The 24,559-nt window shown below is 33.4% G+C and overlaps 1 protein-coding gene across 2 annotated transcripts; it reads right to left on the reverse strand.

Moving 5' to 3' along the window:
• Nucleotides 1-711: 711 nt before the first annotated feature.
• Nucleotides 712-7,448, reverse strand: LOC145641720 (zinc finger CCCH domain-containing protein 40-like). 2 transcript variants are annotated; one of them, XM_081692641.1, is made up of 5 exons: nt 7,286-7,448; nt 6,831-6,957; nt 5,103-5,372; nt 2,322-2,545; nt 712-1,739 (listed from the first exon to the last, which is right to left on the reverse strand). In XM_081692641.1, exons 2-5 carry the CDS (start codon nt 6,933-6,935, stop codon nt 911-913), a joined length of 1,428 nt encoding a protein of 475 aa, XP_081548767.1. In that variant the 5' UTR covers nt 6,936-6,957; nt 7,286-7,448; the 3' UTR covers nt 712-910. The 2 variants fall into 2 exon arrangements, with proteins under 2 accessions (XP_081548767.1, XP_081548768.1); XM_081692642.1 differs by having other exon boundaries at nt 6,831-6,968.
• Between the last annotated feature and the right edge of the window lie 17,111 nt (nt 7,449-24,559).

Genomic DNA, 24,559 nt, shown 5'->3' on the forward strand with positions numbered 1-24,559 from the left:
ATTTTCACACTTCCACTTTGTTTGATAATCAAGCAACGTGAAAGGTATTCATCACTGGGTTTGGTTTTGGGGAGACTCATTTGGGTGTCAACAATATCCTTTTTTTTTTCTTCTATCTTCTCTTTTAATTAAAAGAGACCGGGTTATATCTAACAATCGATCTCTAAGGTCATTTTACACTTTTTTTTATTCCTCCTACTGTTAAGAGTAATGGGTGTGTTCAATTTATTTGTTACATGTTATTTGTAGTACTTTCAACTTGAAAAATGGTTTTTTATTTTTTTTATTGTGGCTATTATTAAGAATAATGGGTGTGTACTTTTTTACTTGTTACATGTTATTTGTAGTACTTTTAAGTTAAAAGTACGTAATATTTGGTTGCAGTATGGATTTTTAATTCATATATTTAGACTAAGATCAAATTGGTTGCAATATAATTTTGGATTGAAATAAATTATGAACTAGACTCTAAAAAAATTAAAAAAAAAAAAATAATAACAACCGTATCTTCACATGGGATTAATAATAGATGGTGACTCACCATATCGGAAATCCTGATCTGCCACTGCTCAAACCTTAGATGACTACTTACACAAGTTTTATACCAATTTACATAATTGGCCTATTCAAATATACATAATAACTGAGTAGTTGAGCTTCTATAGTTGAAATATTGATGTTAAGTAGAATTGAAAAATAAAAAAATAAAAATAAAAAGAAAGAAAGAAAACCATGATTCCAAAGCTCACAATACTATGGATATTGAATTAAATCTTCATGATAAGAATTGAGACTTAAAAAGGGATTTATATTCAAAATACATTGCCGAAAATGAGAGGCTCCAAGAAGGGAAAGCAATATCTCGATTATACATAAAGTACATCTTAATTATGAAAGGCCCCTGATGATACTATTGTTGCTGTTGTTGCTGCTGCTGAGATGGTGGAGGTTGGGGAGCCACTGCAGGTTGGTGGTATTGAGCAGGAAGATACTGCTGGTAATGTGGGGGTGGGGGTGGGGGCGGTGGCATATAACCACCATATGGTTGGTAATATGGCTGTTGAAAGTGACCTGGAGGAGGTGGCATCCCCTGATAGCCATATGGTTGGTGGTTTTGAGGATGCTTCTCAGATGCGGGCCCAGCTTTGTTTTCCCCCGATCCTGAAGGTCCATTTGAGGATCCAGACCCATCTTGTGATGAAACAAGGGCACCCATTCGCTGGGGATCCATTGACGGATATAAGGTCCTCTCCTGCTGAGGTGGGGCTGGAATGTTAAAGTAAGGCATTTGGTGGATCTGATCCTGACTTGTGCCAGGAGGTTGAAGGTGACTTTGTTGTTGAGATATAAGAGCTCTAGGAAGCATCCCACTTTGTGCCACTGCAGCCTGTTGTTTTGCCTGTTCAGCACCATCAATCTCGGGCTTGGGTTGTTGAGGTCTACCCCACATCAGCTTCAGCCTCAGACCCTTTATGACAAGTTTGTTGGAGAGCTCTTCTGCAGCCTTCTCTGCAGCTTCTCGGGTGGTGTAAGTTACAAACGCACAAGCTCGCTGAAGAACCATCCGAATAGAATCAATTTCACCATGTGCATAGAAGTTATCCCTCAGGTCTTGCTCAGTAACCCTGGCATCAAGTCCACCAACATACAGAGTCTTGATGCTCTCATCATCTGGAGGCTCAAGTGTCTGCATTTCACCAGCCTTGTTGAGAAGCTTCATTGCAACTGGATCATTCACTCTGTTAACAAGCACATGAGAAGCATGATCAGTCAAAACTATTAAAAATTTTGAACAAAATCGGCAGCAGGCCTACATTACAGAGAGTAACTAGCAATTTATAAATATTGTTTCCCTCCCTCCCCCAGTTACAAAATAAAAGCACACCTCGAGGTGAAATCCAAATGTTATGATTGAACTATGTGTCTATGTCCACTGGGACACAATACAACAGCAGTTAATCAAATGCATAACACCAAGATAAAAGCACTCAAAAAAACATGACCTCTCTCACTGTGACAAGGGCAATTGGAAAGAATCATGTTTCAGGGGCTTTTCCCCTGAATAGATTACATCAATGACTATTCCATGATCATACCATGTGTTTCAAATTTTGTGAGATACTGATACAATAGAAATCATCATATAACAATATTGACCAGACAAACACTGTCAAAAGAACAATCCCTGCCTTTAAATGTGTGTCACGAGTACCCATAAGAATTAGAAATTCAACAACCTGAGGCTTAACAGACACACATTCATGTTTAACAGGAGAAAGCAAAAGGCAGACTTATTTTCTTGGAGGGGGTGGCATACTTACCCATAGTAACGATCTTTAATGTTTTGCTGTGACAGCTCCCCTGTGACAGGCATCTCATGCCGGTAAGGACACTCAGCACCTCTCGTACATTCGCCTCTAATATAGAAACTGCAAACATGTGCTCTGTTTCTTTTATAATATGGTGTTGTTCTCTGAAGCTTCAAAATTGTATCATTAGGCCGCACCTTTCCGTAAGAGGATTCATAATCCAAACCAGCTCTTGCCTATAAAGCATAAAGAGAAAGCACAATCATCAAAATCCCATTGCATAAGCCTCAATTCCTGACTATATTGTTAGATACCAAAGACCACACAGACATCCCCCATTCACTAGTATGTTTTCTTTTCACGGGGGAAAGTTGTCAATTAATGTAAATTTTCAAAAATTTAATACATATTGAGCCGCAAAGAGAAGGTGTCGTTCAATCAAAGTTACTCCTTTATCACGGTGTTTAGATACTAAGTTGATATGACATGAAAATCACTCGACAAGGAGAACAATTGACATTAGAGAACAAGAATGACTAGTCTCAACAGAATCCTAAATACAGGCATCTAGTTACTCTAGATTTTGCTGAACAAAAATATTTTTACTGAATTGAAATTATTTTTAACTATTTTCTATTATATTTCTTCTTTAAAGTAAGAATATTTTTACTAACTAAAATTATTTTTACTGAACTGACCATATTTGTAGTGTTACTAACATCATTTTCACTGAACTAAATTTATTTTGGGTAATGGTATATACATCCCTAAGCATTAAATACACTTTTGAAAATTGTACAAATTTAGGAATTAATGATAACACGCGTAGATTAGTGTTTAAAAAAAATAAGCATAATTATACTGATGTGCACATGTGTTTGTCATGAATTTCTAAATTTGTACAATTTTCAAGAGTGTATTTAATGCTTATGTGCAGCCCTACTACAGCATTACCCTATTATTTTAACTGAATTAATTTTTTTCAAAGTGTAGTGATCAAGGTTTAATAGAACAATACAGGTTAGAAGATGAAAATGCAGAGATATCCAAAAAAGATAGGTAAAAAACCAGAACCTATCCTAAACAAAAGCAACTTAATTAGAAATAGCATAAATTAGAAGTGCATGGAGATTTTAAAACCAGTACATTCCTGGTTAATACTGGAGGGGCACAAATAAACTCAAATATAATAATGGTTCACAACACTGTATCAAAAATACTTGCACCCGATTTCATGTTTGTAATTGTGTTAGCCATAATTTTTACCTTTAACGATCCAACTAAAGGTAGTGCCAAGCTACCAGCAGGAACTATCTCTTTTTTTTTCTTAACTTTAAAAAGTGGCACTTTGAGGTGCTGAGGGATACCTTGGACCCAAAGGAGCAAAGAAAAAGCACATTTTACTTTCTTTTTTATCCATCTTACAAGCATTTGGGTAGTGGTAATTAAATTATAAGAGGGAAGGTTATAGAAAAATAAAAGATCCATAATCCCTTATTTATCATCCCAGCCTTTCTATCTCAATACCTCACCTTCAAGAGCAATTGGAATGATGACACATAAACCTGAATAAACATTTAGAGGACAGTAAGGCTTCTAGAACCCAAACCATGACAGCCTATATTGAATGGATCAGCTCTCTAGGCCATATATGTTTTTCTTATTATTATCATTTTTCTTCACTTAATCTTCTTTCATGATCCTCTTTCTCTCATTCGGTCATTCTTAGCTTAGATTCTAACCCTCAAGAGTCAAGACCACACTACTTATTCTAAAATTATTTTAAAAAATTTATCAGTTCCTTGTCATTGATTTCCTACTTAGACATTTTCCATTTTTCTTGTCTTCCCTAAACATAAAAAGAATGCTATACAAGATAGTAGTGACTAATATGATCAAACAAATTTGAAGTGTTAAAAGAAATGAGCATGTGTTACAAAATCTAGAGCTTATTGATTTTCCAAATTTCATTTAAATATTCATTTTGCTTTATGACTGAAAGTCAAACGGTAATATGCAACCTCAATAATTTTATAAAAAGTTTATTTGAGAGAATAGGACCTGATTTCTCGAGGGAAAAAAATCATTTAATTTTAAGTATGATGATAGCATATACTACTACAGTATACAATCATGATATTGATGTGTACATCTTCACCCTCTGTCCCTCACTCCATCTCAAAAGACTCTTTTGTCTTTTGCAAAAGTCACATTATTTTAAATCTAATGATAATAATGATGGTAGCACTTCCAAAATACTTTGCTTGCAATATTTTATTTAAGGCTTCAAGTTTACTAACATTATCTTTCATCCTAAATCACAATGGTTGTTTTCTTTTCTTGGCAAAAGAGAGGGGCAAGCCCCAAACACTTATCCTAAATCATAATGTGCATTCCAACTGACAAGGTTATAGCAGAGCAAAGAAAGATACTTAGAAGTAAGAAGGCTGACGAGTGATGATCTACACCAAACCAGAATGTGTATAATATTTAGTTTCCACAAAACATGGATTTTTAAGGCAATATTCTAAAACCTCAAGTCAAGTAGTAAAAGTGTACCATGGTGATATAAAAGCAATCTAGGCACCATGCATACATGAACCTAATGACCACACTAAAAATAATTTGGCATGTAAAACTGAGTAGTTTAGCAACTAACAGCAAGGAAGGAAAGCGATAAAATAAATATAAAGCACATATAATGTATTGGTCTTTAATGAGATCTTAGGCAGAGATCCTTGCCATATTCAAACCCAAAATTATTCAGCAATTATGAAATTAAGACACACATACCTTGCGATCATGTTCCTCTGCAAAATACTCCCTATTGACATCACTCTTGGGAATAGCATCACTGGTGCTGATGCTAAGAGCAGTGTCTCGAACCTGGACTGGTAAACCATACTCAAGATCCAAGAGGCATACTTGACATACATTTTTCAATTTACTGCAAGTCTGGCAAATCTCTGATTTCTTGTATCTTGCATCTCGACCTGGTCTCCAGCGGAAAACTGTAAATGGCCTTGTACAGATCTTACATTCCTTGTCATATTCTGCTCTAGTCTGCAAGATGAAGACCAATCCAAATTGTAAATTTCTCCACATAAGTCAAGAAAAAAAATTTAAAAATTGCTAATATCCACAGCAAGAGTAGCCTAATAGAGATAAAGAGCACTACAGTCTATAATGTTTCACGGCCATAAAAGTCCACAATAGAGATTGCACTTCACAAGGAGGATTTAGAAAGCATGCCTAGACTCAATCAACCGTCTCTAGGATTGCTGCTAGGGTTAAACTGATTATTAAGAAGCTTCCATAGTAAATTACCAAATATACCCTTCACCACAACTATGGTTAACAAATTATTAAAAAATGAAGAGAGGAAAAAAAATTCAAAGTAACAAACAAGAAACCTAGTAAAACAATCAGATAATGTAACTTAAAACTTAATGTAATGAACAGAAAATACTCATATTGCCCCATATACTAAAAATAGATGTCCCAATGAGTTAGCCCCATTCCCAAATCCCAATTAAGTATATTTTCTCAGCAACAAGTCATGTGCTACTAGGCAAACTCCACATGCTTTCGAAAGAACCAACTCGTAAAAAAAGTGAACTAAAGGGTATGGGCGATCTTGGTGGGATGGAGAGAGTACGAAACAACTAAACACAATGTGTTATCTAAGAGATATGAAATATGGCTATGGTAAATTCATTGCAAAAGAAAAATCAACCTAAAGGACCAAGTGAAGGAAGACAAAGAAGCAAAATCAGAAATGGTCTTTACTTCCTAAAAAAGAGCATTCTGACAAATAGAAGGCTACAATGAATACAATAAACTTTAATTCTACTCAGGATAAGCCTAATGGTAAGTTCAAGATATTTCCGGACAAAACCCATTCACAAGTAGAAATAAGCATGCTAAAACTTCCTCAATGAAAGGTTTAAAAAGTTCTCATCAATCCCAAACCCAATATCCAAACCAACGAAAAAACCAACAGGAATAAGTGTAAGCTTTCAGGGGTCTTCTTAAAGTTTTGCAGCAATCAACTTACAAACTTGGAAATTGTAAGTCCCTCCACCTCAATAATACTCCCAAAACTCCCATTCTTTGTAAGTCACAACGTCATCCTTTTTGGAGAGTTACAGCATTACTTAATTTGGCTAATGATTTTATCTTTCTCCTTATCAGTCATCACAAGAGTCCCTCTTTATATCCCAACTTTTCTTCTCTCCTCATAAATGAATTAAGTAGTTATCCTCGTTATTTAAATAAGTTTCAGCAAAGATTAAAGTTCAACCAAAATAAATCAAGAATTGTGTTCAGCAAAAATGAATTGAGTTGAGTTCAGAAAATATCACTAGAATTTAGCAAAGATAAAATTGACGTTATATCTCCAATTTTACACTATAATAAGGCCTATTCAATTCTACTTTATAAAAAAAAAATGGTACAAACTTAACTTTAATCAAGCATAAAATGTAAAAATTCATGTAAATATAGAAAAGCAAGCTTTACCATGCGAACATAAGGATTGTCACCGAGGCAAGATTCACAGATAATAGGGAAGTCGGAGCGTTCCCAGCCATCAGCCTCGAGATCTCGGAGTAGCCGATGCGCCATTTTCTCTCTTCTTGTTAATCACCTTCTCAAAAGCAATGAAATTAAGAAAATTATCAGCAAAAACAATTCAGGCCCGTCCCTGAGGCAGGGCAGGAGGGGCAGCCGCCCTAGGCCCAGGGTAAAGAGATTTGATTTCACATTGAATTATCTCGAAAAATACATAATTTTAGGGATATTTGATTCAATAATCAAATTACGCTCATAAACTTCTTATCTTTTGGATTTGATGTTTCATAATCTAAGAATTTACAAACCCTAAACTTAAAGCACTGATAATTAAATTAGATTAGATCAAATATAAACCCTAGATTGTGAAATTGATATGATGATGACAACAACAAACAACTTACCTTAGAAGCTGCTTCAATGGGGGATACAAGGATAAGATTCAACGGAGAACGCTTCAATGGAGAACGTTGAGTACGCTTCAATGGAGAACGTTTAGTGCGCTTCAACGAATAACTGAGAATCTGAGAGGGGTAGGAAATAGGAACGGAGGTCTTTAAAAGCCATGACCCGCCATAGTTATAATATAGGTTAGATCCGTCTGATAAATACATGGGCGGGTCTTTATATCATCAATAATCAATAATCATCATCTAATCTAATTTAATCATATAATAATTAATATTTCCTCCGTTCTTTTATTATTGCACCATAAGGGTTTGGCACAAATTTTTAGGTAGTGGAAAAAAAGATGAGAGAGAAAGATAGAAATACCAAGTTGCCCATGTGATTGTATGCACAAAATAAAAGTAAGGGTTGAAAAGCAAGGGTATATTAGGTATTTATAGTGTGAACACATAAATTTCTTTTCCTAAAATGGATATGGTGCAATAAATGTGAAACTTCCTTAAAAAGTAAGTGGTGCAATATTAAAAAAAAACGGAGGAAGTACATAAAGATAAACTTTTAGCTAGGTTACGAGTCAGTGACACACACGCCACGTTAGATAGATTTAAATAGATTTCTAATTCTTAAGATTAAAAAAATAATAATAAAAATAAAAAATTATTTAGAATTTTATTTGGATAGAATTTGAGGATAAAATTATTAGTTTAGCGTTTTATTTCGATAAAAATTCCAATAAATCAATGTACAAATTGAATTATAATTTTATTCAACAAAATTAACAAAATTATTAGATTATAATTTTCTAAAATTATCATAATTTTTTTTTATATCATAATATTTATTTGAGTGAAGGAAGTAGTTTAAAGCGTAAAACGTCTATTTATCCATTTATAATATATACTAATCGGTTAAAATAATATACTTCACAATCCAATAGAATTTTATTACTATACAGACCCGTTAATTATGGTCGAGTCATGAGTCATCTAGGATTGGGTCACTTAGTTTCATGTTATGAGTCAAGAAATGTTCAACCCTTGCCTGAAGTTTTGGGTTCGGGTCAATCCAACTGGATTTGAACATTTATTTTATTTTATTATTTTTTGCTAATTTTTTTATTTTTTTAAATATTAAATTAAATCAAACATTTCCACTAACATTATTATTAGTCATTACATGTCTACTACATAGCAAATCGTCACAAAAATACATCAATTTCTAATTAATTTTGTATCACTGATATATTTTAAAATTTGACATATAAATTAAAAATTTATCTTACGAAGGATTTAATTTTTTCAGCGCCATGTAGAATAATAAATTTTAGTGATAGCCAATCAAATACGAGATTATTACTTTCTTTTAGAATTAAATAATTCAAATGCCATCTAAGTAAAATAGGCGAATGAGATTTTTTTAGCTTAAATTGATTAAATATCAAATATTATCTTTTGATAGAAGGAATTTTATTTAAATATGTAACAAATTTTAGCACATACATAAAAAAAAATTGTAAAAATTCAAACAAACCGTGCATCGCACGGGCTTCCTCTAGTAAATATAAAAAGTTGACTTAAATAATTTTAACCCTTGTGCGTCCTTCAATAATTTTTTTTTTATTTCCTTTTAGAAAATATTTTTTTTAAAAAAAAACAATTAGAAAATCTTCTATATGCATGTTTTACAAAAAATGTTAAGTTAAATATAAATAAGGACCTGAATTGTAATAAATTAATTATTGTCTAAATCGTTAACTGTAGAAAGAATAAAAAACAATCACATCTCTTGGAAAATATCATATAGATTATCAACATAAGATATTTACCAATAATTTATTTTTATATAATTAAATCCTTTAGAAAATCTGTTATAAATAATGACTTTAATTGTAATAAATTAATTATTGTCTAAATATTTAATTATAAGAGAATAATAAACAATCACATCTTTAGAAAAATATCATATATATTATCAGCATAAGATTTTTATTAATTATTTTTTCCAAGAAAATTACCTTGATGAGCGATGTCTACGTAGAAAAAATCAATGACTAACTATCTATAGCTATGACACTTGTCATCCATTTGTTAAAAAAAATTCCTCCAAAGCTTTTTCTTTTTTTTTTTTTTTTTTTGGGTGACAAGTTATTTTGTTTTTCCTAGAGAATATTTAATATGGAGTATTATACTGTGATTAATCCCTTCCTATAAAGTAAGTATATTTTATTTATACACAATGCACAAATATATTACTTTTTTATTTAATACAAGTATTATATACCATATAATAATATTTTTCTATATATAACTTTCTGATGTATGTAATTCATAATTATTTTTATTTGCTGTGTATGTATTACTCCTTAAGTTTTAGTGTATTTATTTAGTATGATATAATTTTCTTTTTATTTTGTAATTACAAAACTTTCATTTTATTTTGCAATCACATTTAATTTTTTTAATTAGACACAATATTAAACTAATGATAATGGTATAAATTATCGTGCATAGCACGGGATCTAACCTAGTGATCGACTAATGATGAAATAGGTGGACTTTAAAGGTTTTAAGTAAACATGTTTTAAATATTTTTAAATATTTCCATAAACTAAAGCTTGTATCAATTCTTTGTAAGTTTTTTAGATTTTTTTTATAAAAATAAAAAATAAAAAAAAATAAACCAAGCTAAAAACTACTTTTAAATATTATATCTCTCTCCTCTCACGGTCCTCACCCAAATCCACTTTTTTATTATATATTTCCTCTCACAGTCATTACTTTTCAATAAATTTTTTTTTTTGGTGTTTAGAGAGCCACATGGGCGGGGGTGAGAATCGATCCTAGGACTTAACCTCATTATCTTTCTTTTACAATTTTTTAATACTCCAACTACATACCCCACTCACCTCTTATTTTATTTAAGTCAATTAGATTGCCTAAAACTATGTGCCGATCAAACTGTAACACTTATTAAAACACGGAGAGAGTAATTAAACTGAGTTTACAACAAACGAAAGGACTGTAAAGTAGCGTAAGTTACAACAAACGAAACGATATTTACCTTTAAGCTATTACAACAAGTGAGGACAACGCATATAAGGTTTACCAATATACATTTAAACATGTGATGGGATTATTGATAGAACGAGAGAAGTTGGTGATGATGTTTCGTGTTGTGCAAGGTATTTCTAACATACAATTAAAAGTCTATGAATGTTGCTGAAATGACAGAGACAACCAAAATCGGTATGCCTTACCCTAAGAGACCCCAATTATTCAAATGGATAAAATCCTCTTGAGATCTATGCTGCATACATGTCAATCACATTTATTTGCGATCTGACAAAACCATATCTTATTCTTCCTCCGTCCCATAATATAGTTCCTATTATTTTTTTTTCACAGTATTTAAGAAACGGGAGAAGAAGTGGAAAAAGCTAGACAAAAGTTAGACAAAATTACAAGGCAAGTGGATAATTTAAGGGGGAAGAAAGTGAAAAGTACAATTATAGACAAAAGTTAGAGAGATAAAATGAAGAAAAAAAAAACAATTCAAGTGGATAAATTAAGGGTAACTTAGGAAGTTCAATGAATAATAAAGTAAAAAAATAAGGGTATAATGGTCTTTATATACTATTCAAAATAGAAAAAGGAACAACATTTTGGGTCTTTAAAATAGGAAAACAGAAAATATATTGTGGGACGGTGGGAGTATATATTCTCATACAAGGTCATGATGTTGTTATGACTTTTACTGTTATCACATACAAATGGGTTTAACAACACCTACTACCATCCTCCTTCAACAAGGGTTTATGTAAGTCTGAAATTGAAATCTTGCTATGTCTCCCAACAAACTTAAGTAGCACCGCTTCCATTAAAGGAACACATTTTTATTAAAAATAAAGAGATTAAAAAGGGCAATTCCAAGAGTCAAAGGACTCCATTTTATCCTCCAAATAACCCTGAATTTGACTTGTCTTCGCTTTTCGATTTATTATATTGGGTACTTCCAATATCTAAGTTTTATTTTTTAGAAAAATTCACTTTAATTTATTAATCCGAACTTTCAGCTATTTACTCTCAATGATCCCAACTTACATTTATTAGGGAGCACTATGAACTTTTGGGTTGATTTTATTACACATTAAAGAAAGGGTGATTTTTATTTTGTAAAAGCCATGTGTGATGTGTTGCAACATAATTGGTCCAAAATTTAAATAATAATTAAAAAAAACTTCTCAACCGGCCACCATCCTTCCTCCCTTTAGCCCTAACCCCCAGCCCGACCAAAATTCGATCGCCTGCCTCCCCTAACAGCCGATAATAGCCTGTCGGCCTCTCCTTACCCCTAAACCCACTCAGTGACCCACCTACACCATCGAAACCACCCCTCTCCTTTTCCCCCATCCCAAAAATAGCCCCTCCTTTCTCAGGTCGATGAAACCGCCCCTCCTCTCTTGCCTCGTTGTTGAAACGGCCGATTTTTTAGCTCCCTCAATTGGAGATTATTGCCAAGAAATAAAATTAGTTGCGTTACTCAAGGTTTTTGTGTTAGATTTTTATAGATTTTAGTTTTACAAAAAAAAAATGGTAGTTGTTCTCGAAGTAGTCATTATAATGGTAGTTGTTGGTAAAATTTTCTTAAATTTTGACAAAATTACCCTATATCTAAAGTACAATGCTCCCTTCGTCCCTTTTTATTGGATACGTTTTGACTTTTACACGTTGTGGTACCTGGTTTTTAGTGGGAAAAAAATTAGTCTATAAAGGTTTCACTTAAGTGTCTAATAAGACCTATAATTTAAACCTTAGAGTCACCACCTTATTTTTATCCGAATAAGGACGAATTTTAAAACATTCAATTTTAAGAAATAAAAATCAACTTCTAACTCCATAAAAAGAAATAAGGCACAGGGTTCGGGGTTAAGGTTAAGAGAATCGAACGTTTGGAACTCGTCTTCCCTTCCGTTCTAAGGAACGGGCTCTTACTAATGCGTTGTTAAAAATCAAGTTTTAAGACATGTTAATCACATAAAAAAAAAATTAATATAAGGTAGGTTTGAGCACCAAAGTTGCACTACGTACCGATCATAGTGAGATTTCGAATTCACTCACGGATCAAAACCTTCGTAGTTCGGATAGATGCCATGTTTTAAGTAACCAATTCCATTGGGTTTTTAATTTGGGTAGTTGACATAAATGTCATTTTTTTGTAAGTGGGATTAGTGATCTCTGACGGATTCACTCATAAAAGTAAAATGAACCACCGAGTTGAGAAAAATCACCCCGATTAGTGATCACCAAAAATGTCTTGACCAAGACAATTCAACAAATGCGTCCCAATTGACTAGGGAGTCAAGTTTTTTTTTTTTTTTTGAGTGAAGTTGTAAGGGTTCACTATATAATCTCACTTTGGGTTTAAAAATACTCAAGAGTAATTTTTGTAAAGTTTTAAGGGTTATATGTTTTTAGGCTTAATGGAATTGACCAAATAAAACACGACACCTGTCAAGGCCTTAACTCCAAATAAAAGGGAACAATAAACTATTTAATCATATCCGATTGTAAATTAATCCATTGGGTAATTATAATGGGATATAAGCTTATTTTTGTGGAGATGGATAATTGTTACAACCTTATACAACTAAATAATTAATCTTATATCACAAACAAGAAAAGTTACGATTCATTCTTGTATCACGAAAGGGTTTGAAATAAGAAGGTTCACAAATTTTATAAAAGATTTTAAAGTTTGTTAAAACACTTATTTCTGAAGTCGTCTTAAAATAAAATTAAAGTCCTTAAGACATTACTTATTTTGAAAGTCATCTTTTAAAATAATATTAAAGATTTTTTTAAAACAACAACATTTTGAATTAAATTTTGTTAAAAATCCTATTTCATACCAATAAAAGAAGACTTAGACCTATTATGCAGAGACTGGACAGAGCCTTTGTGAATTCCTCTTGGCTTCATTCCTACCCTGATTCCTTCCTTACCCACCTCCCTAGGACCTCCTCTGACCATGCTCTAATTAAATTTTGCACATCCCTCCCATCCCCCATTATTAGGCTCCAAAGCAGTGAAATAAAAGAGACTAAGTGATTTTTTTTTAGAAGTTTGAGATATTAAAATAAATTAGTGCAAAATAAAGCTAATGAATTTTTTTTTTTTTTTATTATAGAAAATAAACTTGAAGAATAAAACTAAATTTTGAGAAATAATTTTTTTTGGTTTTAATATAAAATAGGAATACTTGAATAATTAAGCTAATTTTTAAACATAGATGAAAATAACAACAATACTTAAACTTGAGATATTTTTGTGTTTTTTTTATAGGAATAGAAGATAATAACAATACTTAAATAAAAATAAAAATAAAAATAGCTTAATTATATGATACTTTTTATAAGCTAATAACTTAAAAATAAAGCTAAATTAGAGAGATTTTAACTAAAGCAAAATATTAGAGGATAATTTTTTTAGAGAGAATTTTTAGAGAGAGAATTTGTAGGAAATTTTTGGTGTGTTAAAATGAGAAAATTAGGGGGTATTTATAGGAAAATAAAGGGGTTACTTTGTAAATAAAAAAGTTAATAAATTAAAATTTAAGGATTTAAAAGGTAAATATCAAGATTTTGGTAATAATGAGAATCCTGATATTAAATTATTTTGTTTTATATGTAACAAACTAATTAATCTGTTTTACAACACTCAAGCTGATAAAATAAAGAAATATGTAATTAAATCAGACTCTAATATTCATATAATAAAAAGGGTTCTAAAATTCCATGGTATTACAAAAAAAAGAAAATATAACCAAGTCATGTCACAACTCAAAAGTACTCACATAGTATACGTATGACAGAGTGCTTAAATTTATTTAGTGACTATTATACTCACCAAGGTACTAAAACAATACTTATAAAATAAATATCTCCCTAAGATGTCAGCTCTGAAAGTTACACAAAGACATTAGGTTACAATACTAGTAGGGGTGGACAAAATAGTTTCAGAGTTTAAAAAAATAAATAAATAAATAACCCTTGCCCTTATTAGACAATACGACAAATTCTTATAAATATATACGAGCATTACAAACAATAACCCTTACTAAAAGAATAAAGTAAGGTAAATCATATAAAATCATAAGATTGACATGGTCAAAGTGAAAATACACATGTAAAATCATACAATATTAAGTCATACAATATAAATTTAAGGTAGTCAAGAGTAAAATATATTCCCTTAAGCGAATGACCTTTAAAAAAAAAGGTGAACTCTTATCTTTCCTAACTCTACTAAAACACAAATTTATATTTATCATAGTCGTCAGAAAAAGAAAAAAAAGATAAAAGATACAAAACTAGATCAAAACAACAGGAAAACAAATAATACAGAAGACTAAAATCACGTCGGCAACATAAATAAACATAACGGAAAATACTATTTGAATAGTGTCAAATAGTGTTTGAATAGTGTCAAATATATTTGCAAAGTGTCAAATATATTTGAATAGTGTCAAATAGTGTTTTGAATAGTGATATGCAATATGTGACGCGTATGAGATCTAACTGTCCCAATTAACGTCAGATAAATATTGATATAATTGATCCAAATTGAAAGTTATTGTGTACAATATTAACCGTGGGGAATAAAAAAAAGGTAACATTATTTCATTATTGACAATGTTCATCAAAATTGACGAAAGGATACAAAAACTAGATTGAAATAAACAAGCCATAAAAAAATAAGATAAAAGATAAAAAGAGAAAAAGAAAAGAAAAAAAAAACGAAATAACCACAAAAGAAAAATGTCAGATTTCAGACTGCCATGAATCCACTATCAAAGTGAATGAATAATTGTAAGGAAGGAACACGATCCTACATCACCGCCAAAAAAAAACTATTCATCTAAAGGTTAGCGTAACAAACATGCACAATTATACACAATTATACATACGTATCCCTCTTTTACTCTCGTCCATACAACACCTAGAAATATAGTCGGGTTTGGTCCGAACTTGTATTTATCAGATCAAGTATTAACTGTGGAACAAAAAGACAATGATATTTTAACAAGTGTATATAAAAGGAGGTCCATTTAGCACTACAACATGTAGTACCCATTTAGGTGTGAAAACGTTTGTCATTTCTCTACATTGGTTGGGCATGAGTCTTTAAAGTAGCGGACTTTATAGGTAAACTGGTCATATAATAGGGTATTGCACAAATCGCAAAAATCACTAGATAAAATAAAAATTATAAAAAAAATAAAAAAAACTCTAACAGTCTAAGTGAACATACGAATATACTTATTATACGCTAAAGGAGTAAACAATGCTTGTTTATGAAGAAAATGACATATTCCCCTGGCGAGATAAAAATATTGTACTTTATACTATACGATTATTATACATACACATATAAAATTACGGTCTAAAATACCTACTTTTACTATAAAAAGAACATTACCCTTATCCAAAATCTCCATTCACCACTTAATTCTTATCTTCTTCCATCTCTCTCCTTACCCGAAAAAACCAAACAAAAATCACCATTAAACTCGGCCACCATGTTTCAAGAAAACCAGGAAGATCAGCTTGTCTTCACCTTTGAGGAAGACATGAGGATGATACGGGTGTACTTTATGTACATTGTGAGGCAAGTGGTCCTCCTAATGACTGTATTAATTTATTTGTTAATCCACAAGTAAACCTCGAAAATTACTTCGGTGGAGCAGGGTAAAAATGCATGTAGTGTTAGTTGTAGTTCAATATTTTGTAACTTAGTAGTTTAGAAGTACAAATTGTAACAATGTATTTTGAAAATTATGAATAAAAATCATTATTATTACTCGTTTTCTTCGTTTTATATAATAAAACAAGCGTCATTAAGTTTATGAAAATAGTAATAATTATTTGCAGAAACAATAATTATAAAGATAATAATAGTGATAATTACAAAAGTAGGATCAAAAATTTGGTGTCTACATACGTTTGTCAATACACCTATTTGATTATTATTCATTACATACTTTTTAAAAATATAATGATCGAAGATTAATAGAGTATTCATTGAGACTAATCAAACATGATTTCACATGACTCTTTTACTTTTGTGAGTAAATTTGAAGATTATCTAATTCTCCCTCTATCCCAGAAACATGACACAGTCAAAATTGCACACATGTCAATGCACTATTTTGACTTTATTTATACATAATTAAATATTAATAAATATTTTTTAAAGATTGTATTTTGAAAGTTTATATATATACCTATTAAACAACATATTTTATGATAAAATATGTTTTTATTATGTTAGTAGAAAATTATGATCAAAACTAATACATGAATAGTGAAAAAAGTCCAATGTCTTATATATTTTGAGACGGAAGGAGTATTATGAATAACGTTTAAAATCTAAACATAATCAATAAAAAGAAGCGGATAAAGTATTATGAATAGTATTTAAAATTTGATAATAACCAATAAAAATAAATAGAGTAGTACCCTACAAAATTAATCATCCTAAAGTTGTGGTAAATAAAATAACATCCTATAGTAATTGAAACACTTTAATATACATTTTGTTGATACATAACATTATTTTACCTTTAATAATTTTGATTGTATATTTAGGACCTGTAATCTGCAGCTTATTTTTAGTTCAGTTCAGTTCAGCTCTAATAAGTTCAGTTCAATTCACTTCTTATCTTAATTTCCTTATCTCATAATATATTCAGTTCAGTTCAGTTTAGTTCAGCTCCAATAAGATCAGTTCAGTTCAGTCAATCAGAACAGACCCTTTTTATAATTAGTTGATACTATGAAATTGTATACAATGTATCAATTTTTTGTGCATATTATTTATAGAATTCAAGTGAATCTCCTAAAAAAAATTTATGCCGATCAAAGTGATACGCACTTTAAAAATGGAGGGATTATTTTCTTGCATTAAATGTCTGAATTTATTATAAAATAATTTATTATAATTGTAGTTAAATAAAGATATCTTAATGAATGTTATTTTTTATATTAATAATATATATCACAGTTATCAAAATCGAGATTCCACTTTAAATTGGAAGGGATTAAGATGTGTACATGTTATTGATATTAGTAGTCATTTCAGAAGTTTTTCTACAAGTTTTTATTTCTCACATGAGATGGTTTTTTCTTGTTTAAGGCTTAAAATATTTTAATTATGCAATTTTATTTTGACAATTTTTTTTTTTTATTATATAGGAGAATTTGAGTGAGATGATTTTTAGTGGATGTGACTATTCACCATAATTTTATTTGGTATATATGCATATATGAATTTTTAATATTCACACATAGTATCATATTAGGTATTTTATATACTTTGAAAATTAAGTGACATTATTGTAAGAAGATTATGATTCACTTGGATTGTTGGATACATTTTGTTTAATGACTTATTTACAAGCATGATAAGAAGTGATAATTTAATTATGACATGATACATTTATTAGAAGTGAACTAAATCATGTAATTATTTAACCATAAGTAATAAGAAAAAATTAATGTAATCTTAATTCAATTTTATAAAAAGGAGCTACATCTATTATTTATGAAACATGATTTTTATTTATTTCTCACTCATATTTATAGATGAAAGTAAATTTAATACTCTTTCATAGAATGAGTTGAGTCAAAGAAAGATTTCAATGTAGAAGTGTAATTATGCACATTTTGTGTGTCATAACCATGTAATAAATTGATTAATCATGAAATTAAGAGGCGAATGCAAAACTTATTACATACTAGTATATCACTCGTGTGATGCACGACTTACAAATCTTGATATTGATTTTAAATTCACAAAATTTTAAAATCAAATGATTTAATGAGTAATAATGAATTTACTTATATACTACTTGTAAATAACCTTTTTTTTTTTTTATTCTTAGATTGTACGGAAAGATTTGAAAAATAATTCAACTAAATGAACTAACAATCAATATGCACATTAATTAAATCATATTTTTTCACACATTTCTACTTGCACCACTGGCCACCTCATTTTTAAATGGGGGGATTTTTCTATGTGGCTAGTCACACCGTGTGGCTAGGGTTACTCGAGTTAATCAATCAGGGGTTACTCGAGTCAATCAGTCAGGGGTTACTCGAGTCAATCAATCAGTGGTTACTCAAGTTACTTTTTGACCGAGTAACCCCTTAAATAATCCCTAACTGAGACCCCTAACCGAACCCCTTGAATAAACCCTTGACCGAGTAACTCGATTATTCTCTAATCGAGTAACCCCTTAAGTAATCCCTGATTGAGTAACCCCTCAAGTAAAACTTGTCCGAGTAACCCCTTAAGTAACCCATGACCGAGTAACTAATCCTTGATCGAACCCCTTGAGTAACCCCTGATCGAACCCCTAGAAACTCTGACCGAGTAACTCGAGTAACTCATGTCCGAGTAACCCCTGACAGAGTAACCTCTTAAGTAACCCATGACCAAATATTTAACTCACCCCTGACCGAACCCCTCAAGTAACTCTTGACCAAGTAACTTAAGTAACTCCTTCCACATGATGTGGCCAGCCACATAAAAATTTGCCTTTTAATTGACTATCTCTAACTTAATACGAAGTATATTTTTGGAAAAGTTTACCATTATAATAACAATATGATCATTATATATTGTACTTCATATATCACAAATAATTTCGTATCTTTTTTTCTCCTTTATGGCCTCTAAAAACACTTAAAGTTTAAAGTTTAACATGAAACTTGTTTCGGGTGTTTTTGTGTCCCACTACTACAAAATGGGCCAAAGATACCCGTCCAAATAAGCCAAAGAGACTGCCTTAGAGGCGGTCTCTAGCTAAGCGGTCTCTTTGGCAAAGAGACTGCTTTATTGGAGGCGGTCTCTAGATGGAAAAAGTGAGACTGCCTGTTGAAGAAAAGCGGTCTCTAGAATAGGAAAAGTGGGATAGCCTGTTGAAGAAAAGAGGTCTCTTTTTTTAGAAAACTGAGACCGCCTATTGAAGTTAGGCTTTCTCTTTTTTGAGAAAAGAGAGACCGCTTATAGAACTTAACGGGTCTCTTGGTGTCATTTAAAAATAAAAAAAAGCTTATTTAATTTAATATTTAAATTTTAAATTATAATTGCATTTAATTTTTTATAAAGTACAAATTTATTGTATAGATAACAAATTACACAACCCAATGTACAAAGTATTAAAAAATCTTTAAATCCTAATACACATCTTCATAGTGAGCTTCAAATATTAATATCGTGTTGCACAATGTCTCAGCTTCGAATATGAACTGATCCATATGCTTCATATGCTCATAAGTTGCAATTAACATACAAGAATTAGGTGCAAAACTCAAAGATCTAACCCAAAAAATTGTAAATAACAACTATCTTTGCCTAAAAAAAAATCTCAATTCCAAAAATTCAAAAACATAGAAACTAAATACCTTAGAAAAACTAATCATTCCGATTGATGAACTGATAAAAATCAATTAGTACAATATAACATACAAAAACTGAAAGAAAAAGTATATAACTAAACATAATTCTCTTTTGAGAAAAAAAATACAACCAATTTGCTGAAATTAAACCTCTCTAAATAATAAGATAAATGAAATAAATTGTGAAAGAGATACGACTTTCACTTCCAATATACTCTTCCATATAGAAGATGTATGGTAATATTAAAGTATAAAATAACCTTTTCAAGATCAGGTAATTTTTGAAACTATTATTGTGATTTTGAGATGGATTTTGATCTAATTTAAAAACTGTAAACGAAAAGATAAGTTTGGTGCGGTATTGAAAAGTATTAAAGAAAGTGAAAATTTTAGTCCGCTCCATAAAATTATCTCCAAAATTCAAAATTCGAAATTAAGAACTATTCGCCAAATAAATTATGAAAAATTACTCACAATTCGAAAATAAAAAATTGAAAATCAACTCAATTCAGAAAATTAATTATACTGAAAGAAAGGATGAAGAAGGGAGAGAGAGACAAACCTTTGAACCCAAAAAGAGAGTACCGAATGTTCGGAGTAGGGGAATAGTGAAACCATTGTAGACGCTGCCGCCGCGCAACAAGCTGTGATGAGGGATGTATGCGACAGAGTTGTTGGCAGGGCTGAGATGAGGAGAGAGAGAGGATGAAGGAGTATGAGTGAGAGTAATGGAAGTACAAATGTTAGAGGTGATTGCATGAATTGCATCTAAATTGAGAGAGAAAATTAAGGGAAGGATGGAGGCTGCTAGAATCAAGCTAGGGTTTTAAATGAAGAGGGAGTATAAAGGAGCAGGTTGGGGTAACGAACTAAAGACGTAAAGGAGATCAAAAAGAAAATGATAAAGTTTTTTTTTTTTTTAAAAGTATGAAAAAAAGCAAGAGACCGCCTAACTTAAATAGGTGGTCTAAGGTGTTAGGTGCAGAGACCGCCTAACTTAAATAGGCGGTCTAAGGTGTTAGTCTAGAGACCACTTTTTTAAGAACACGGATCTCTCTATATTTAAAGTACAAATAAAACAATCAAGAGAGACTGGTTATCTTTGGTAAAAAGGTCTTTATAAATTTCACTTTTCTAAATAGTATCAAAGAGACCCGTTATTTGTATTATTGGGTCTCTTGAAACAAAGAGACCTGTTATTTAATCAAATGGTCTCTTATCTTAGGTCTCTTTGGCCATTTTTGTAGTAGTGTCCCTTGGGAAAGTTACAACTCGAAGACTGGATTCGACAAGGACACATATACCTGCAAAACAAACTGAGCTCCAAATGGTCGGAGGTCCGCCACCAAAGATTAAGTTGGTACTGAATCGGAGTAAAACGTGCGGAAAGTAAGTTATCTGCTCGGATTCCGAGCTCAGGTGTTCTCTATTTTAGAGAGCAATAAATGCTTAATGATTAAGACGTAAAGTTCAAGGTGTAAAAGTTGTCCTAATTATTGGGGGAATCTCTCTATTTATAGGGTCTTAGAAAAACATGCCCTACCCTAGGGTTTAATGACCTAGGGATTAGGGCAGCGCCGTTTTGCGGCGTCCCTTGGGGTTTGGGCCTTGAAAGCCGCCATTCCCAGGGGACATATCTGAGTGACACATGTCGTCCATCTGGGGAGTCCATTTGGACACCTCCCAAAATGACACATGCCATTCTCTCATTGGTCCACTTGGAGGTATTAAATACCCCAAATCATTTGCCCCTCATAGGGGTGACGTGGCATGCCACGTGACGCCTGTGACAGGTGTCGGCCTCTGATTGGCTGAATTTTCACTTTTTACTGTTGAAGGGAATCTAGGGTTTTTACCCCAAGTTTTCACCCCCTCTATAAATAGAAGGTTAAATTCCCCTTGGATTCACACTTGCGAGAATCTTTGAGAGAATCTTGAATCTCTGACTTTCAAAGACTCTGACTTCTTCAGCATCCGACACTTGGCTAATCGTCCGCCTGTTCCAGCAGACTTAAAGACCAAGTGCCTCTAGTACCTTCTTCTAAGGTAACCGCCTTCCTTTCTTGCTTTATTTTTGCATTTTTCTTTTTTAAATATGGTTTCCCACACGTACCCTGCATGGCCTAGGTTAGTGATCAGCCGGTCACCGAGGACGGCTGAATCTAGAACTAGGAGTGTCGAATGCTCGTTCGAGGACTCCCCTTTGAGTACTTTTCCAAATCCGACCGTGTTTATGCCTCTAAAGGACACCATAACAAGAACAAAGCAGGCTAGTCGGAAGTATAGGACGGATGGTACCTAGTACCATTCAGAAAGTTTAACGGTCTACTCAGATGGCTCCATTAAGGCGCCTGTTTCTATGGTTCGCCATGATCCTCCAAGCAACGTTAGTACTCCGAGCTCCTTAATTCTAAGGGAGTCGGATGATGAACAACAATCCCCCAAGGCGAGTGAATTGGTGCCGGATGTTGAGATGGGGGAGGACACTGCTGGCACCAGCCAGCAGGCCCCCAACTCAGAGGAGAACTCTGATGATTACTCTAAGTCATCATCTTCTGACATCGCCTCCGTTGATTCGAAGGAGGCGTGGTCCAAACTTGCAAATGCCCGAGAATCCCTCTCAGTAGAAATAGGGGAGGGCTGGGCGGAGCTGTTTGCTTTGTGGCGACAGGAACGTGCCCCTTATTTTTTGCACGTCGCCGAGAGTAGGAGGAAAATAATGACAGCCGACCGCGACAAATTTCTTTCAACCCATGTCATGGGACATGGTTATCTACTGTCCGTGCCAGATAGTGAGGACACGATCACCTGGCCAGAGAAAGCCAGCTATGGTGATTAGTGGTTTGGATGCTACGAGGCGTCCATTCAGGTTGGCCTACGCTTTCCTCTCCATCCGGCCGTAGAGAGAATTTCGGACGGATACCAGTTGGGTATCTGGCAACTAGCCCCCAATTCTTGGGTCAACATCTTGGGCTACGTTGCCGCATGTGAGATGCTGGAGGTAGAGCCCAACTTCGAGGCATTCGCTCACATGCACTACTTGAGCAAGACTCCACATGCAAGCGGGGTCGGCTGGTTTACTTTGACCAACCAGAAAGGCTACATGATGACGTTGGGGAAGGAGAACAAATGGAAATATTGGATGTCTAATTTTTATATTGTCTCCTCCCCTGACTTCTTAAGAAACAGGCGGTACAACCGATGGAACAAGGAGCCGCCCCTTCTTGCTGGAAAGAAAACCTTGCCACCAATCCCAAGGCGAGCGCAGGAGGAGATTTTGGATCGGGGCCTGTTTTTGGTGACCGTTCGAACCAACAAGGATATGGGGGTTAAGGAGGTAACTCCCCCCAGAGCTACATTCCCCACTTTGAGTGGCTCTTAGACGGGACATATTTGGCCGCTTATGGCCTTAGCTTTGAGAAGCCGAGAGGTAGTAGGCCGCATGCATTTACATTGCTTAACTGCTCATAATGATTATTATTTTTTTTTGAGTTTCTAACTTTTGCTTTATTGTGCAGACATAGCAATGTCGAAGGTTCCTTCTCACAAGAAGTCGATTGTTAACTTTGCAGCCTTTTACCATTCGAACGTCCTAGGCAAGCAGACGAACGAGGAGCAGCAGCCAAGAGGCACTCCCTAGGTGAATAATGTTTCTTTCATTTTGACTTGTCAAAATTTTATTGAAGTCGCAACTAACATGTGAACTTTTTGCAGGGTGGCTGGGCCAAGCCTTCTCCCTCTTAACAGCCGGACCCTAAGTTGCGAAAGCAGTCGGGTGGAGACATCGGCAAAAACCGAAAGCATGTCGCCTTTAAGCCAAAGAAGGGGACCGGAGACTCCACCCCTATCAAGACTCCAACAAAGCTGGATACTCATCAAAGAGTATCAAAGAGTGGCAAGCCACTCACTATTGCTATCGGCTCAGCAGCAGGCAGTAGTGATGCCGCAGGGGAGGAGGAAGGTAATATATTTGGCCATACTCCACTTATTTAATTAGATAACACTAATCACAAACACAACTGTCTTTTCAAAATTCTTACTTAGCTTATTTTGTTTGTTTTGACAGAGGTTCCAGTGAGGTCGATTGTCCTACAGATGGCCAAGCAGATTCTCAGGACGCTTTATCCTGATGACAAGGCGTCTATTAAAGGAGTTGGGACCCTCAATCGAGACGCCATAGTGACGTTTCTTTACGAGGTAAGACTTGCGTCTTTTGACTTGATTAATGATTTGGCCGAATGTTTTCTAATTTCTTCTTTTGTTTTAGCCGAATGCAGCCTATGCTGCGTGTGAGTGGTCTTAAAAAGCCACTCAACGACAAGACCAAAGAGGTCAAGGCTGCAAATGTTCGGGCCGCCTCTTCCTTAGACAAAGCTCAGTTTGAGATTGCCCAAAATGAGATTTTGACACTTGATATGATGTATTCCTAGGCGTCGGCCAATCTGTAGGTCCAACAGAATTTGGATGCGGCGAAAAGGCAGATTAATGAGCTTCGAAATCAGGTTAAGGGCCTCAAGGAGAAGCTGGAGCCCCTCAAGGAAGCGCAAGACAAGGCTGACCACCTGGAGGGTTAGGTAAAAAAACTCAAGGGTCGGCAGCAAAACCATGAAACTCTGCTCAAGGCCAAGTATAGGTCCTTGGTTGAGGAGGAGAAAACGGCCTTGGTTAAACAAATGATGGAGGATAATGAATCCATCATGCGTGCGGCCTAGGCAGCATTGTAGCCGTCCGCGGACTATCAGATTTGGAAAGCCAAGTTTGATACGACGAATGATGAGTTTAATGCCCGACTTATGCGAGAATTAGA

This window comes from Chenopodium album, chromosome 8 (assembly GCF_948465745.1).
Source record: "Chenopodium album chromosome 8, dcCheAlbu1.1, whole genome shotgun sequence".
Lineage (NCBI taxonomy): Eukaryota > Viridiplantae > Streptophyta > Magnoliopsida > Caryophyllales > Amaranthaceae > Chenopodium > Chenopodium album.

Bases quoted from the DNA above. Each gene is read 5' to 3' on its own strand.
- LOC145641720 (XM_081692641.1), bottom strand. From the start codon at position 6,935: ATGGCGCATCGGCTACTCCGAGATCTCGAGGCTGATGGCTGGGAACGC. The intron at 5,373-6,830 runs GTAAAGCTTGCT...TTCATCTTGCAG, and splicing joins ACAATCCTTATGTTCGCATG to ACTAGAGCAGAATATGACAA. The intron at 1,740-2,321 runs GTAAGTATGCCA...GCTTGTTAACAG, and splicing joins ATTAAAGATCGTTACTATGG to AGTGAATGATCCAGTTGCAA.